The following is a 16,830-nucleotide window of genomic DNA, read 5'->3' on the forward strand; positions in this document are numbered from 1 at the left end:
TGTCTGATATGAGATCAATGTTTGGGAAAGATGTTCGTTAAAGGGATGTTTTGACTTAATAGCCAGACAGTATGAACCTTCAAAGATGTTATGAGAAAGATATTGTTTATATGAAAATTTCCTGATGTCATCCATCAGTTTATGCCATCAAGGTTAAGGTAGATGCTTGAGAACAGACATTTAATCTGATTCCATGCATCACGAGTCCTTTGAAGTCCCTATGAAATATGGGAAAATGACTATTCCCATAACACAATCTCATTGGTTCTCAAAACACCAGCCTCCAAAATTGTATAAAAAGGGCTTCAAAACTGAGAGAAATTGGGACTTTATCCCCCAGACTTGTTGCTGACAGTCTGTATGGGAAATTCTCTACCAAACATGCTTGTGCGCTATTTGGCTTGAGAACTTTCTCCTAGCATGGTCATTGATTGGTTGGTTACTGGGAGTGTAACTGATTTGTAACTGTATTGTGTATTCTATTCAGATCTATATTCTTCTGTTTGAAGCTTGTATATATTGTGCATATATCTTTTCATTTTACTATTTTCTGAAGTATTTACAATAAAAAGGAATTGTTTTACAATTCAAAATATGTTTTACAATTCAAAATCATCACTTACAGTGACTGGTTAAATGTAACATGGTTTTTAGTGAATCACAAAATCTAAAAATCTAGTCACAAAAGTACAGTGATTGACTACTTCAGTGTCTTAAATAAAAAGTGTTTTCATTGCACTACTAAACGTTTCCCATTCTATGCACATTTATTCAGAATGATTTCATATTTAGATTCAGGTTTTCATTTTTCTTGTGAGCTGAACCACAAGCACTGTTGAGTAAGAACCACAGTATACAGCATATTGCTGTAGGATATAGTAAATTCACATCTTGCATTTATTTCCTATTTTGTCACTATGAGTACAAGCAAGTGTTCACATATCAGGTCAGGCCAGTTTGTTGTTACGGTCATAGACCAGCACATATAGTGGTCGCATATATCCTCTCAATAATCCTCATAATAACCCTGTAAAGCACCCAACTTCAGTACTGCTGTCTGCTGATAAGAGTGGTAAATAGTCTCTTGCTTAAGGCTATCTATGAAAATTTTGTGGCATACTGAGTTGAAGCAGGGTTTCCCTTAGCACACATGAACACACATGAAGCTGCCTTATATTGAATCAGACCATTCATCCATCAAGGTCAGTACTAGCTACTCTGACTGGCAGCGGCTCTCCAGGGTTTCAGGCAGAGGTCTTTCACATCACCTACTACCTGGGCCTTTGAACTGGAGAGGCCGGGGATTGAACGTGGGACCTTCTGCATGTCAAGCAGGTGCTCTAGCACTGAACAACAGCCTCTCCTATGCTATACCAGCTGTCCATTGGCAGTGTGCTTAATATTATTTTTTAAATAATATTTTTATTATTTTCTAGTAGATTAATATTTTATATAATTCCATTTCCATTATAACCAATCCATTTAGTCAGTTACTTGTCGATTTTAACCAGCAAGAAAAAACCAGACTCTTTTAATTTAGTCCCTTTATCCTGAATTTCCAGCATTTCTGTCTTTTCCACATTTAAAGTAGTTGACGCAAGGCATCCTTGGAGATTGTTGGTAAATTCTTTTCTGCAGATGGAGCATAGTAGATCCATGTTGCATTGTCTTCCATCCCAAATTCAAAGAGGGGGATTCTGACCGACCCAGTTTTTCTGTTCCTCAAATCCTCCAAGCCGCTGTTGTAAAATCCATCAGATATATCCAGGTAGCACATGTCAAAATCGGTCACTTTAAGAAGATCATCAAACAAATCCAGATGGTGAAAATGAAACTCAGACTCTTTCCAGTCCATTATTACCCAGTGAATTGCTGCAGATTGCTTTGTAAAATTCCCCTCATTTACAAGATCCCTTTTGTCAGCCAGAAAGTCTTTTGGTGCTTCCTCTGATCTTATTGAGATGAATGAGGCTTTTATTTCTTTGGTTTCTTCTAAAATAATGTCCAGTTTCTGAATAAGACCTTGAAGTGAAGTATTCATCAAATCCATGAATTGTTCCATCTGTTGAACCATATTTGCCATGAATGCCATGATTGCACCTCCAAACTTTCCTGTTAAAGTTCAGGTAGTGAAATCCAGGCAGATTCAAGATGAGTAACAGGGAGGTACTACAGGAATCAAAGTCATAAACCTTCCTTCTTTGTAGTCAGAGGCTTAGGAATCATTTACTGGTTACACACTGATATCAGGCTTCCGATTCCAAGTTCTCTGACTTTCTCGTGATGCTAGACTGTTGCCAGGGGGGACGTGGCAGGAAGTTTTTATTTAATTAAAAAGACTGTCCTTGAGTTGGGGGGGGATCTCCACTCCTCCCTCCCTTTAATACGTAATCGTTCCTGATTGGCAATTAAAGCGTCTTTCAAAAATCTTAGCTGTTATGTTTTCCCACTGATCAAGTTGATAAAGCTCCTGGCAAGTTATTGATGCTTTCTTAATTTTAAAAAGTCATTTAAAGGTTGAGTGGGGAGAGACAGATTCAACAGATAAGCATAAGAATTTCCTGGGACTTCCAGATCCAGGTAAAACAGAAGAGGTCTTTCAAACTTACTCAGATGTCAGAAGAGCAGGTATAGTTACTTATATAGTTGCCAGATGTAAATAGGTAGGGGGGAGTGAAGCCAATTAAAATTCCAAGAAGCGTCTTCGGCGATGTAGTACTCCTTAGCGGGCGGAACTGCTACTGGGTCTCCAAGTCGTAAATCTCAGAGATTCCAGGAGTTAATCGCACAACGAGGCTGCAGGAGATTTCCTGTTACCCGTTCCACTGTTTAGGAATCGGGGGGGGGGGCACGATAGCTCCCTTATTTATGACGTTCTTGGTTCCCCTTCCCGGAGCTCCGGGGGAGGTGACTGCTCCACTCCACTGCCCTAGCGGAAGTCCCGGCAGTGTGCCCAATATTAGATTAGATCCTGCAAACATACTTCTTTGCCTGGAAGAATACTAGGTTTGGTGCCAAATTCAATAATGGAGTTTTTAAAGGTTTAATTTGTAACATGTAGGAGCCAGGTTTGTCCATTATACTGAAAAACTTTCACATTTTTAGTATCCAGGTTTCCAAAACTCTTTAGCACTGTGTTATAGTCACCATAACAAAATAAATCACTTGCTGGCTATCCCACTAGGAAGCAATACTATCTCACATAGAAGAAAACAAACCATAACTCTTATGAGTTCAAAAAAATTGGAGGGTCTATAAAAGAGCTTAAATAACCATAAGGAGAAAGTAAATAGCAACTCTGTTTGCAAACTAAGCATATGTCCTATTGCCAAGTACTACATATAATGCTTGAATGGACACAAATCGTTCTGCGTACAACAAAACACAGTAATGTGCCAGGGGTGGTGGGGGTGGTGAAGTACACACGAACAGTCCCCCAGCATTTACACAGGCACTTCTATGTTTCAGCACAACCCTCCCTTCTCCTTTGTAACTTCAGTGCCTGAAAGCAGTAGCATACACACACTCATGCAGGCACCTCCCGATCAGATGCCCTTCTGCTGGGCTGGAGTTCTCCCTCCCTCCTTTCCTGTTGGCAAATGAAGGGAACTCTCTTATCTGCAATAAAGTACACTCTGTTACAGCTAGTGAAACTGACTAGATAGACGTGCTTGTGCTTGGGAATTGCTGATCTGCTGAAATATGTATCGCCAAGAACAATGAATAGTGAAGCATCATTATGATTGGAAAAGCATCTTAATTGTAAAACGTAATTGCTTGAAAGTTATAAATCATACTGCTTGCCCTGGGGGGGGGGGGCATGGCATTCTCCCGACTCTATTGGGTTTGGAGTTTGTTCGTCCGGTTCTATTGCTTTGGCCAAAATAAAGAGCTGTAGTTTATCCAACCTCCTCTCAATTGTCTTTCATTGGGCTCTATAGACAATTTTGGGTCACAACAGTGGGGGAATAGCTAAGGAGTAATTCTCACTAAAGTCAAGGCTGGTGATTCCTGGCCTTGATGTTACATAACTGTTATATTTTACAACCAGTTATAAATGGGAAAAACTCTTTAAACTTCTCACAGTTAATTACTATAATGAACAACATGCATTAATTGGGTGTTATTGTTTATTAACCTCTAAAAAGGTAACAAATTCCATTTAAACATGGGCAACATTCTTTATAATATTATTACTATAAAGTGGCATACAAGAAAACTGTTAAGTGGCTTTATATAAGACTATCCAAACTTTCTTCATGTTTGGTTTAACATTAACTTGGACTTTGTGGAACAGTTGCAACAGAAAAATCTACTCTTTGCAGAAGGCCATTTTAAAAATCAACCTCGGTCAAAATAAAGGAAGAAAAATGAAGATTTCTATTTTTACCATTGATGCATTTACAGACGAACCATTCCGTGGCAATCCTGCAGCTGTTTGTCTTCTTGAAGATGTAAGTTTTTTTTAAATTTGTCTTTCTCCTGTCCAGTACTAACCTTTGCTGTATGGTATCAGGGACATTTCTGTTCATTTCAGTGAGATTTCTTGATCATGAGAAAAGCTAACAAAAGTCTATTGGCACCTAATAATATTTATTTCTGCATAAGATTTTGTGAGTCACAGCTGACATCTTCAGATATAGGATGAAAGTTTCTGCGGGTACATAGAGCTGGGCTATTTACAAATATTCTACCCTAAGGAGCCCCTTCCACATTTGTTTGTCTGCCAAGGAACCCTTGTTTGTTGTAGACCAGTGGTTCCCAAAGTGGGCAATACCACCCCCTGGGGGGCAGTGGGATTACATAGGAGGGCACTAAGAGGCAAGGGGGCAGCAGGGGGGGCACTAGAGATGGGCCCCTTCAACTGTGTTGTTCACTAATTTACAATAGATCAAGCTATGGCACCATGCTGGCAAATTGGGTGGAAACTATCAGAATTTTTCCCAGACTTTGAAGAGCTGGTACCACTAGATCAAGTTAATCAGTTTTGTTGAATAAATTTCAACTAAAAAGTTTTAATTTGATTTTGAATAGATGTGCAATTAATTGTTACTGTTTTGAAATTGTATTGTTCTTATCTTCTTTAGTGTGTCATGCAAACCTGTGTTCTGAATAATGCTTTTTATAGGATGGGATAGGGGGTGCTGGAATTGGGTTTGTAGAACCAAAGGGGTGGTGGTCCAGAAAGTTTGGGAACCACTATAGTAGACAATTCTGGGATGCATTCTAGGGAAGCCCTCAGTTTATTAGTGGTGTCAGACAGGACTGCAGGGCTTCCCTGTGGTCATACGCAAAATGAGAAGATGCCCATGCAGCCATGCATTGTGACAGGAGATCTGTAGCATGACAATCTGTCTTTCTGGGAAGCTTTTATGCTGTTTATCTTCTAGTGAAGAAACACCTGATAAGTTTCCATGGAATCCCATGCATGTGAGCACATCAGATAAAAACAGGATGCCCCGATCACATGTTGTTTTCTCTCTCTCTCTCTTGTCTAATATTCTGTTAAACTAACAGTAGTTCCTTCATCTATAACATGATTGATTAATATTGCCAAAATGAGAAATCAGAAATTGTTCCATTTAAATCCTACCACACGGTGGCAGTATTTAAATACACTTGATCTTAGCCAAAAGGCCGAGAAGCGATTTAAACACATACCTGCCAATGGCTAGGAGAATTTTGCTTGGCTTTGCCTTGAATAACTTGACCGGTCTTCTACAGTTTTTTTTTTAACCTAACGTTCCTATGATCCACCATTGTCTTTTCAATTTACGAAACAAAAATTGCATCATTGGGATGTATTATTTGTTAAGGCCTGTCTAGTATATTAGTACTTTTTTGTCCTGTCCGTTGTCCAAGAAGTTCAAGGGGCTATATATGGTTCTCCTTTTCCCATTTTACCCTCTCAACAACCCTCCAAGGTAGGCTGGTCCAAGGTCACCCAGCGAGCTTCCATGGCACAAGTGGGGATTCGAAGCTGGGCCTCCCAGATCCTAGTCCAACATACAATGTTGGCTTTCATGGTACTTAAAAGTCCCTTGCCCCCCCCCAAAAAAAAACCCTTTGGGTTGGTCACAGTACTAGGGAATGCTGAATAGGATAGTGTCCTGGTGACAGGTATCCTTAATTGGGGTAGTCCACGGCTAATTTTGGGATAACTCCCTTTTTCATGTTTTAAGTGTCTTGTTTTGAAAAATGTAGCTTTGGATTGGGCACCGTACTAGGGCATTGTGAAGGGAAGACACGTGTGTGTGATTTGGGATGGCACAAGTATTACTTTGTTGAACAGAAGTTTGCAGGTTTCAGATTCTTATTCTTAAGGAACTGGGAACCAGAAACCAACTTCAGCTTTGTGACTAATGATGGGCAGGTTACAGTAGGAATGGCTAAGTTTTGTGCAGCGGCCTGTAGAATACATCAGACGCTGCTGAGAACATCAGTAGGGCAATAATTTTAAAGGGTATTATATATAGTTTGCAAAGAGTGCAAACAACTTTTTCTTCTATTTGTATAAACTTGTGGGTAGAGCTTAATACTAAGGGTTTTAGTGGTAAACTGTGAAGAGCTGTGCTGGTCTATGACTGTTTTTAATTAAGATTAAGATTAAGATGATGGGCTCTTTATTTGTCAAACCTATTTGTCGGGAAACATTTGTAGACATATGAACCATTCCATCTTTGCTGTAAAAGAAACAGTAGTTTATTCGTGTCTACTTGATCTTTCTTTTAGGAACTGGAAGAATGTTGGCATCAAAAAATTGCAACCGAGATGAACCTCTCAGAAACTGCCTTCATCAGAAAATTAAATCCGACTGATAACTTTACCAAAAGTAAGACCCTTTTGGCTGTATCGAATAAAGTGACAGTTTTGGTAATGGCTTCAGTAGAAAGTAGATCACATGATCTGTTTATTGATATTGAAGAGGATACTTTAGCACAAAGATTCTTAAACTGTGATTCGCAACCCCATATGAGGTCGCGTAACTGAATGTGGGGTCACGAAAAATTTGATTTATTATCAGTATATGTTTGATTTGTATACCTATTTTATATACCTATATACCCGGGGTTGTGTAAAAATTTCTCGGGCGAAAAGGGGTCGTGAGTGGAATAAGTTTAAGAAGCTCTGCTTTAGCAGATCAAGTAAAACAATTACTTCTTAAGGCCTATCCACACCAGATTTAAACTGGTTTAATAGTTACTTTGGGAAATATAGAGTTTAGAGGATTCCGTATGTCTAAAAGAATTTTCAGAATTAATTTAACTACAATTTTCAGGATTCCTTGGAGAAACCATGATAATTAAAATGGTATAAAAGTATTATCATAATTTAATTCTCATAAAGGCTTCGCCATGCAGGGAAAAAATGTACAGAGGGGTCATGTAGTAATTCATGTCATTTTGAGATTGCTTCTTCCCCCCTCCCCATACCTGAGTCTGTTCAGCACTGTGAACAAACAAAACTGTGAAGTGGCTTTCCAATGATACATTAAAATGTACCAGAACATAGGCTTCTAAAGAAGATGATTTCTACATTGATTAGGAATTTAGTAACTAACCAAGGAACATGACCCTTAGCACTTCCTTTCATTGCAGTATTTAACTTATACATGGCAGAAACATCCCTAGACATTTTACTTGATTACGTGCCATCTTGGGGTATTGAAGGTTATATTATATTATACTTATTTTAATCTGAAATTGATTTTATGTATTTGTGTATTCATTGGATTTTAATTATATATATTTATATGTTGTTAGCCACACTGAACCTTGCTGCAGCGGGAGAGAGGGTGGGACAGAAATCAAATAAATAAATAAATATTTCACAAACATTACTTATTTTGTCTTTAAGATGATAATTTTGTCACACACACCCCCCCCCCAGTTTAGGATTCGCAGCCTCCAGGTGGGGCCTGGAGACCTCCCAGAATTACAAGTGAACTCCAGTCTACAGAGATTACTTCCCCTGGAGAAAATGGCTGCTTTGTATGGTGGACTCAATGGTGCACTCAATCCCCAGTCCTCCCTAGACTCCACCCCCAAAACTCTAGGAATTTCCCAACACAGAGTTGGCAACCCTACTCCAGCTGTCTAGAAATTGACCTTTATTTTACATCTTGGTAAAACTTGTAGAAATGAAGTCTGCAATCCTGTATGCATTTCTATGGAACAAGACTCATTAACATCACTAAGATCACTGATCTCAGCCTTAATGTATTATGTTATTTTGGATGGCATGTGTGCTCATTTTAATATTAGGTGTAGAATTATGCCCTAAAAAGCACAGCTTTCGTTTTTTAAAATGTTATGCCTGGGGAGGGTAGCGTTTGGGGAGGAAGATCAGCAGGGATGTGATGCCTCTCTTGGATTTCCATTTCTACTTCTCCACCCTCTGAAACTGCCATTTCCTCCAGGGATCTCAGTAGTCTGGAGATCAGTTATAATTCTGGGAGAACTCCAGGCTCCACCTTGAACCTGCTAATCCCAGACGCACCTGTCTTAGATTCATATGATACCCTTCTGGCAGTAAAAGTAAATTAAATAATTGTTGCTCAGTGGTGTTACAAATTGGGCACCCAAGACAGCTGCCTTAGCATGGGCAAGATAGGCTCTTCCTTTACGCTGTAATGTTCTTTGAGATGACAGTGAGAGGAAGTAGCACAGACCTGGAAACCCTGATCTCATTAAGTCTGTGGGAACTCCTGGAATTTGGGGAACGGGAGCAGACACCATCACAAAATGGCGGCCATGGAGTACTGGGGAAATGTTGGGAATCTGCAAGCCACACATCCTCCTCTGATGGAGCCAGTTGTCTTTGGATGGGTGCTCCTCGCAAAAGCAAAGGTGATGCCTCCCTGTTCTTCTGAATCACTTGCTGCTGCAATGAGGTGTAGGAAAGCCAGAACTTGCTGTTTGCTTCGGGGAAGAGGTGCTCTGGAGAAGCAAATATGCACCAGGAAACACACTGGTGGATGCTGCGATGCCCATGGGCACGCCATGTTGGGGATTGGGCAAGACTTTGCTTGTACTTTTTCAACCAAGGCCACACCAGTTAAATATATTTTCTTAGGGTTAACTACCGTTAGTTTGTGAAACCAGGATTCAGCTTACAGAGGCCCAGTTCAGATGTCACACGACACCATAATTTAATTAAATTTACAATGATTAGTGTGAATGCAGACATCCTGTGCAAATCCTGGTTTAATCCTGGTGTTTTCTCTCATGATGCCCTCCCAGGCAACAGACTGTAGGACGTTAAACCAGTATTTGTCCAGGCAACCCAGGATTTGGGTGATGGACTGTGAGCTGAATTTCGGGTCCACAAACTAAGCAGAGTTAAAACATGAAAGGATTAAGAACATAAGAAATTAAGAGGAGCCCTGCTGAATCAGAACATTGGTCCATCTACTCTAGCATTCTGTCTCACACAGTGGTCAATCAGTTCCACCTCAGTCACACATCATGCAATACCATAGTTAAGATTACGGTAACTGTATTTAATAAACCAGCTGAAGTTCCTTGTGTCAAATCCTGGTTTGATGTGTCCTAATTAACCGTACTAAGTGGAGAGGACTGCACTATTAAACTATTACACTAACTATAGTGAGTTTAATTAAACCATTAAATCAACTGGGCCACCGATTATTCACAAGACTAATGCTCATCTTTTTTCTCTCTTTAGGTTCTCGTTTTGGATTAAGATGGTTTACTCCAACAAATGAGGTCCCTCTCTGTGGTCATGCTACCCTGGCATCAGCTGCAGTGTTATTTCATAACAAGAGTAATGAAAATTTAGCTAAAAAATTGATGTTGTAAGCCCTTTTTGTCTTAAATTTTAAATGTCTTTCTGATTTTCAAAACAGAGAACGTGAATTCATCCCTCACTTTCATAACTCTGAGTGGAGAATTAAATGCCAGAAAGGCAGGAAACCACATTGTCTTGGACCTACCTCTTTATGTGGCCTCCCCAAAGGTTAGATTTGAATGGTACATTACTCAATTGTCAGCATTTCTTCCAAAGAAGAGAAACAAAGCATGCATCATTTACATATTTTTTTCCCCACTAGGATTTTCAGGAAGTGGAAGAATTAGTAAAGGTAATTTTGTAGTGCTAATATCACACTATTCTTATAACTGTGCAGCCTGAGCTTCCACCAAGTTAGGCATAAATTCTGGACCAAATATTTGCTTCATGCATGCAAAGTTTACTTTCCATTTGTCATATCAGCCTGTATATAGCAAGTATACCTCCGTGCTCTCTCTGCTTAAGATTACACAAACACAGTTTGAGTACTCGATCTACTAAATGAGTGAAATGAATATAAACACTTTCATTTAAGTGCCTCCAACGCCAACAGTCACATAGCTATTCTTTCTTTATAGCACATTTATCCAAATACCAGAGTAGGGACAGCCAATGTGGTTTAGTAGGTAGAGTGGTAGAACCGGACTGGGGAGACCTGGGTTTAAATCTTTGCTTAAAAAAAATACTGATTCTCTCTTTTAGCTTGATAACGTTTTCTCTTGATAGTGATGAGCAGCAGCTTGTTTTTAAAAGCATGACCTTCTAAAAACCCTGGCTATGTAGAAGAGTCTGTCCTTGACTACTGAGTCTACCCTCTCCTTTCTCTCTCTTGGTTATTGGTTATAAACTTATTAGAAGGGGGCCCTGCTGATCTTGCAGCGTCATGCAGCAATGGCTGTACTTTAGTGAGGAGCAACATTTCTGATAGTTTAACTGCTGATGTTTTAGTATTTTACATGCATATCTATTGAATTGTATTTTATTGCTTTTACTGTATTGTGTGATGATATTTGTTGGTAGCCTCCCTGAGCATGGCTAGGCTGGGGATGAGGGCAGGATAAAAGCCCAATAAATAAATAGGGCTTTCTCCTATGTTCACAATAGATGCCCTTAATTGAAAGTGCCCTTTTATTGAAAGTGTCACGGAAAGTGAACGGAAAGTGAACGGAAGGACTATGAATAAATGGTCTTTTTGGTTCATTTTTTTTTTTACCAGGCAGCTGTAGGTAATATGAATGTTCAAGATGTTCGCTATTCTCCTGACACTAAGAAGCTCCTTGTTCGTCTCAGTGATACTTATGAAAGGTATGGGTACTTTTATGGCCAATGTAACATACCCTGTGTTACGCCAAGCACAGGGGTCTCCGTTTATTGGGAGAAATTAGCTGGAGACTGAAAGAGCTTTTGCAAGAGGCTGGCGTGGGGATCTTTAAACCAGTTCTGCTCCTGATGAGCTAACCAATGGAAAGCAGCCCAATAATGAAACATTTTATGAATTTTAAGGATTTTATTAAAAGTAATCACATTTGCTGCATACACACAATTCCCAACACATACAGAGCTCAGGAAATAAAGGTTTGAGAGTCCCAAGCGGGTTTATAGTTACCTTCCTGAACAGCAAGGTCCAGAATGGCAGCTTCAAGAGGGGAAGGGGGAAGAGGAACTACATTGTGGGGCTTCTGTATAGGAGGGTTTTTCTTGTCTTTTCTCAGATCTTTCCCAAATCTGCTTTGCTGAGATGTTCGGGGGAAGATCTCAACTAAACCTGAGAGGGGCACTCATGTGGGTGGGAAAGTCCTCATCTTCCAATTTCCACCCACATTGGTTCCATTTTCCCTTCCTCCATGGCAGTCATTCCCTCCAACCTGGAGTTTTAAAAATTGATAATTGACTAGCATTATAACATTATAATGTGATATCAATCTATGTATCAGATTCTCTGAATTTCCAGCGTTCTTTTTTAAAGTAAGTCTCAAACCCTTTCTTCCTTATATCTCTGCATTGAAAAGGCTAGAGACTTTTTTTTAAATGAAAGCTGGGAGTTCAGAGAACCTGATATACAGAACTGTCATAATGTTATAACAGTATTCAATTTCTGATTTTGGGGGGATGGAATCTGGCAAAATCCTCGAGGGGCAATGGCTGCTGCCAGTGGACAGAGGCAGAGAAAATGCGGGGAAGCCAGCCATGTGAAAGCATGGTTGCAATGGGCCAAAGGATTTCCACCTGTAGAACGTGACTTTCTTGTCTCCCCCACCCACTGCAGCCCCAAATGCTTCCTGGAATGCAGTTACTGGTGACCAGCAGAGGCAAGAAAGTAGCTCTCCATGGGCAGAAATTCTTGGATCCAAGCCACTACTTGATGATGTATTGTTGAATCTGAATGTTAGATGTTCTGGTGCTGAATCCTGAGGGGAGGAAAGTCCTGTACCTGGCTGGGGTACAGATGTACCTCTTGCATCTAGCCTTCTTCCTTGACATGATATTTACCATTTTGGATGATGAAATTTGTTTCTCCATAGAGAGCATGCCTGCATTGGAGCCTTGGTCTAATGTTACCGACCCTGCCAGGTCTCCCCAATGTTTCAGTTTGTTATTGTTCTCACTGTAATTTTCAGCCTTCAATTTGCTTACAAGTCTAACTTTATTAATTGTGTAGGATTGTTAGCAGCAATATAGGAAAAGAGTTTATTTTTTTAAATAACGGATAAGTAACAATCGACAGAGTGGCCTTTCCCCTGCTTTCCTGAGACCCTCTCTCTGCTGGACAGTGTTTTTCTCCATCTGTCAGCCCCTCAACAGTCCAAGCTCTCAGCCCTTTCCCCCACAACCTTGCAGTGCCTTGCAGAATGAAAACATGTATCTTATTCTTTAACGCTGAAGGTCTGATTTGGAGAAATTAAAAGTGGATGCCCAAGAGCTTTTGCGGACTGAGAAGACTACGCAAGTGAAAGGGTTAATAGTCACACTTAAAGGGAAGGTTGGTGGAAAACGTGAACACTACGACTTTTATTCCCGGTACTTCGCACCCTGGAATGGTGTTTCAGAAGACCCTGTCACAGGTTTGTTTGCCCATGTATTTAGTCTCATTCTTATTCAGGGTAGGTGAATCATTCCAGCTTGATGCTTTGTTATATAGATGAATAGCCAGGTTAGTCTCTGACAGCACCCTCCAAGGATAATCCTGTGGCACCTTAAAATCTAACCCTTTGATTGCTGCACAGGTGTTTGTTGGCATTTATTGAATGGTGACTGAAAGCTCATGTCACATATACCCTTTTCGATGCCACAGGGCTCTGTGATTGGCGTTATATTGGCACCTTGGTTTTAACACACTACAGAGCTTTTGTGTGGCACAGGGGGTGATTTTAATGGCTTCTAAAAAACTTAAAGCATGAAATCGATAATAAATGCCATTCAGAGACTACATATTCTTCTACATACAGCCTCCTACTGGGGCAAAGAACAACCTCCGTTCGGCTCCTGAAAAGAGCGGGGAGCGCCACAGTCCTGATCCAAATTGGGCCTCTGGAACACTTGTACATAGGAATTAAACCAGAAACTCACAGCTGCAATATGGCTGCCAGTTCTTATTGGCAAATTGTGAAAAGCACTATTGTGTGTAGTTTGGCCCTATTGTTGAGTATGAGAGGAAAGAAGCAACACTGTGATGGTAGGGAAATGCTAACTGCTGTCCCTAACACTGAGTAGTTTAGTTCTCACTGATAAGGATTCCACAGGAGGGCATAATGTGTGTGGAGAAATCCTCTGCAGCCCAACCCCTCTCCCCCACCCCCAGCACTGCAGTAAACTCTGCACACACTCCGCCTACCAGGCTTCCTCAGGAGGTGGTAAGCTCTCCTTCCCTGGAGGTTTTTAAGCAGAGGCTAGATGGCCATCTGCCAGCAATGCTGATTCTATGACCTTAGGCAGATCATGAGAGGGAAGGCATCTTGGCCATCTTCTGGGCATGGAGTAGGGGTCACAGGGGGGAGGTGTGAATTTCCTGCATTGTGCAGGGGGTTGGACTAGATGACCCTGGTGGTCCCTTCCAACTCAATGATTCTATGATGGGTCATTTCCTACTGAGAGAAAGCAATACTGGGTTATCTTACAGTGCTGTTAGAAAGATTACTGAAATAATGTTTGCAAAGTGCCTTGAATATTGAAAAGGGAATTATTAATAGTAGCAGTAGTATTAAACCTCTTTCCTTTTTTTTAAGGATCTGCTCATGCTGTTTTAAGTAGTTACTGGTCACAACAACTGGGGAAGAAAGAAATGTGTGGTAAGTCCACCTTTTACAAAGGGTATCCTATTTCGAGCTGCAAACTTTAATATTTGTGATTAATTAATCATATTAATTCTATATTTATCAATATAAGCCTGAAATACAGAGTAAAAGTTTTTCCTTGATTAATCAAAGGGCTGAAAAACAAGCAAGGATTCAGGACTCTTAAAAAAAAAAAAAACGGACACACCTGAATTATTTTGCAAGGTTCTGTGCATTTACTTTAAAAAAAGCCCCTTAATGTGATTCCGGTCTTTCCACTTACACCCAACCCTCCAATCCACCCATACCTAATATGTGTGTGTGTGTGTGTGTGTGTGTAAAGTGCCGTCAAGTCGCAGCCGACTTATGGCGACCCCTTTTTGGGGTTTTCATGGCAAGAGACTAACAGAAAACAGAATCATGAGAAAGTTTGGTAGTTATCTATTTTTGCAGCTTACTTCATGGCCACTGGGATGGGCAAGCTGTTCTAATGTACTGGCTTTCTCCTCTTTCTCTCAGATTTGATGAAGAATCAGTTTAAATATAGCCAGTCTTTCTAGGTTCTACCTGGGATGTGGCTTTTTTCAAAAAATGAGAATTAAAAGCAAATTAAAATTTTTGTGGTTACTTGAAATCAGTGCCGATGGGTGTGTAAAGTACTGTCAAGTCGCAGCAGACTTCTGATGACCCCAGCAAGGAGCTTTCATGGCAAGTGAGAAGCAGAGGTGATTTGCTATTGCCTTCCTCTGAGTCTTCCTTGGTGGTCTCCCAAGTAACAACCCTGCTTAGCTTCTGAGGTCTGAAAAGATCGGGCTATACCATGCTGCCTTCCCTCCCTATCAATGCCAACATCATATGTCTAATAGCCATGGGTAACACCTCCATGTAGATTAAAAATCTGCAAGATGGGACCACACTAAGCTAAGGAAGAGATTTCTGCAAACTTAGGGAAGCCTAAGTTATATTTTTGCAGGAAAATATAAATCGTTTGTAAAATAAACTTGGGGGACTAAAACAATCCTCCAAACCGTAACAGTGATATATGCAAGTGTAATTTTTTTGTGCAAAAAAAGAAGGAACATTGGATTAAATAACCCCAAATGGCAATTAAAAGGTGGACAGTGGGGAGGGGAAAGCAGGAGTGTGGAGATGTGAGTGGCTGAAAGGGGAAACTGCGGGTGCAACAGGGAAGGGGAAGAGAATAGGGGGGAGTGGGAATTGTGAGCCAGAAAGGGTGGTAGGAAAAATAAGGGGCTGGAGACAGGGGGCACAGATGGGACACAGGGCAAGCAATAAATTGAGGGGGGGAAGCGGGCCACAGTGGAGGGAAGGAAGGACCGTGGAGGTGGAGCAGGAGGAAGAAAGGTAGGGGCTAGAATGGGGAGGGGGAGGGAAGGAAATTCTTCTCTGGCAAGTCTGTGGGGATCCCCCTCTTGTATCTTTTAGAACAGACTCTTCTTCCTTACAGGTGGGTCTTATTTCTTTTGAAGGCATTCACAGTGCCATCCTAAGCAGAGTGACAAAGCCCATGGAAGGGTGCGACTCTGCCTGGGATTGCACTATTAGGTGGCCATTGCGGGGAAACCCCCCCCCCCCCCCCCGCGCTCAGCAGTGACTGCCCAACATGACAGTCAACTATCACGGTATGAATTGTCAGTTTTATGGTGTTAGTAGGAAACACAATTATTAGGAAGTTCAGATTGCAGGTTCAATCCAGTTGCAGATTTCCACTAACAGAACCAGAGGAGTTTTTGCTGAACATCCTCCTTCCACTGCCAGTTCGCCCCTCAGGCTGTTCCTGGGCATCTGCTGTCCCTTAGAAGCAGCATTTCAGAAACCATTTTGGGCTGCAGCAAAAGTGGGAGGTGAGGAAGCCCCATTCTGCTGGTGGAACCCCCTTCGGCATGGCTTTCCCATTCTCTTTTCTTCTTCTTTTTCAGCCTTTCAGTGTTCTTCTCGTGGAGGAGAGTTGAGGATTTTGGTTCGGGATGATGGGAGAGTAGACATTGAGGGACGAGCAGTTCTTGTGTTAGAAGGTTCTCTGACTATTTGACGAAAAGGAATACAAGCTCTTCACCAGTACAAGCTCTTCACCTGTACAACTTTCTGATCACGTAGATGTTGTTGTGTATTTTACTGAGGCAAATGCATCCATTTGTAATGGAATGCATTAATTTGTAATGGAATGCATTAATTTGTAATGGAAAACAAAGCATATGGAAACGTACCTATTATATATGCATTTATTTACTATAGCCAAGCCCAGTCTCAGACTCCGGTGTTGGGCTGGAGTAGGGTTGCCAGGTCCCTCTTTGCCACCAGCGGGAGGTTTTTGGGGCGGGGCCTGAGGAGGGCGGGGTTTGGGGAGGAGAGGGACTTCAGTGCCATAGAGTCCAATTGCCATGACGGCCATTTTCTCCAGGTGAATTGATCTCTATCGGCTGGAGATCAGTTGTAATAACAGGAGTTCTCCAGCTGGTACCTGGAGGTTGGCAACCCTAGGCTGGAGTCTGGGGCTGTCTCCTTTCACAGGCTTGCCCTGGGGGAAGAACCTCAGAAAAGAGCAGGGATGGGAGTTTTTTTACAGCACCCTCTTCCTGCCAGTAACCTCTCCCTGGTTGCCTTAAGTGAGGACTGGCCTTTCCTCTCTGGTTCTTCCTGGTACACCTTTTAAAGAGGGTGGGATAACTCCAGCCTCACCCACTCCTTCTATCTATCTTGAGATAAATGGATCAATGAGCTTCTAAGG

The 16,830-nt window shown here is 41.2% G+C and overlaps 1 protein-coding gene across 1 annotated transcript; it reads left to right on the forward strand.

Annotated features, from left to right (window-relative positions):
- The first annotated feature begins 4,359 nt into the window (after positions 1-4,359).
- PBLD (phenazine biosynthesis like protein domain containing) lies at positions 4,360-16,140 on the forward strand. The gene is made up of 9 exons (XM_056850670.1): positions 4,360-4,454; positions 6,733-6,832; positions 9,688-9,786; positions 9,869-9,978; positions 10,073-10,102; positions 11,027-11,115; positions 12,694-12,872; positions 14,034-14,096; positions 16,022-16,140. Exons 1-9 carry the CDS (start codon positions 4,371-4,373, stop codon positions 16,132-16,134), a joined length of 867 nt encoding a protein of 288 aa, XP_056706648.1. The 5' UTR covers positions 4,360-4,370; the 3' UTR covers positions 16,135-16,140.
- The last annotated feature ends 690 nt before the right edge of the window (positions 16,141-16,830 follow it).

Source organism: Euleptes europaea, chromosome 5 (assembly GCF_029931775.1).
Source record: "Euleptes europaea isolate rEulEur1 chromosome 5, rEulEur1.hap1, whole genome shotgun sequence".
Classification (NCBI taxonomy): Eukaryota; Metazoa; Chordata; class Lepidosauria; order Squamata; family Sphaerodactylidae; genus Euleptes; species Euleptes europaea.

Coding starts and splice junctions, on each gene's coding strand:
- PBLD (XM_056850670.1), top strand. CDS start 4,371: ATGAAGATTTCTATTTTTACCATTGATGCATTTACAGACGAACCATTC. Junction 12,873..14,033: donor TTCAGAAGACCCTGTCACAG/GTTTGTTTGCCC, acceptor CTTTTTTTTAAG/GATCTGCTCATGCTGTTTTA. Junction 14,097..16,021: donor GGGGAAGAAAGAAATGTGTG/GTAAGTCCACCT, acceptor CTTCTTTTTCAG/CCTTTCAGTGTTCTTCTCGT.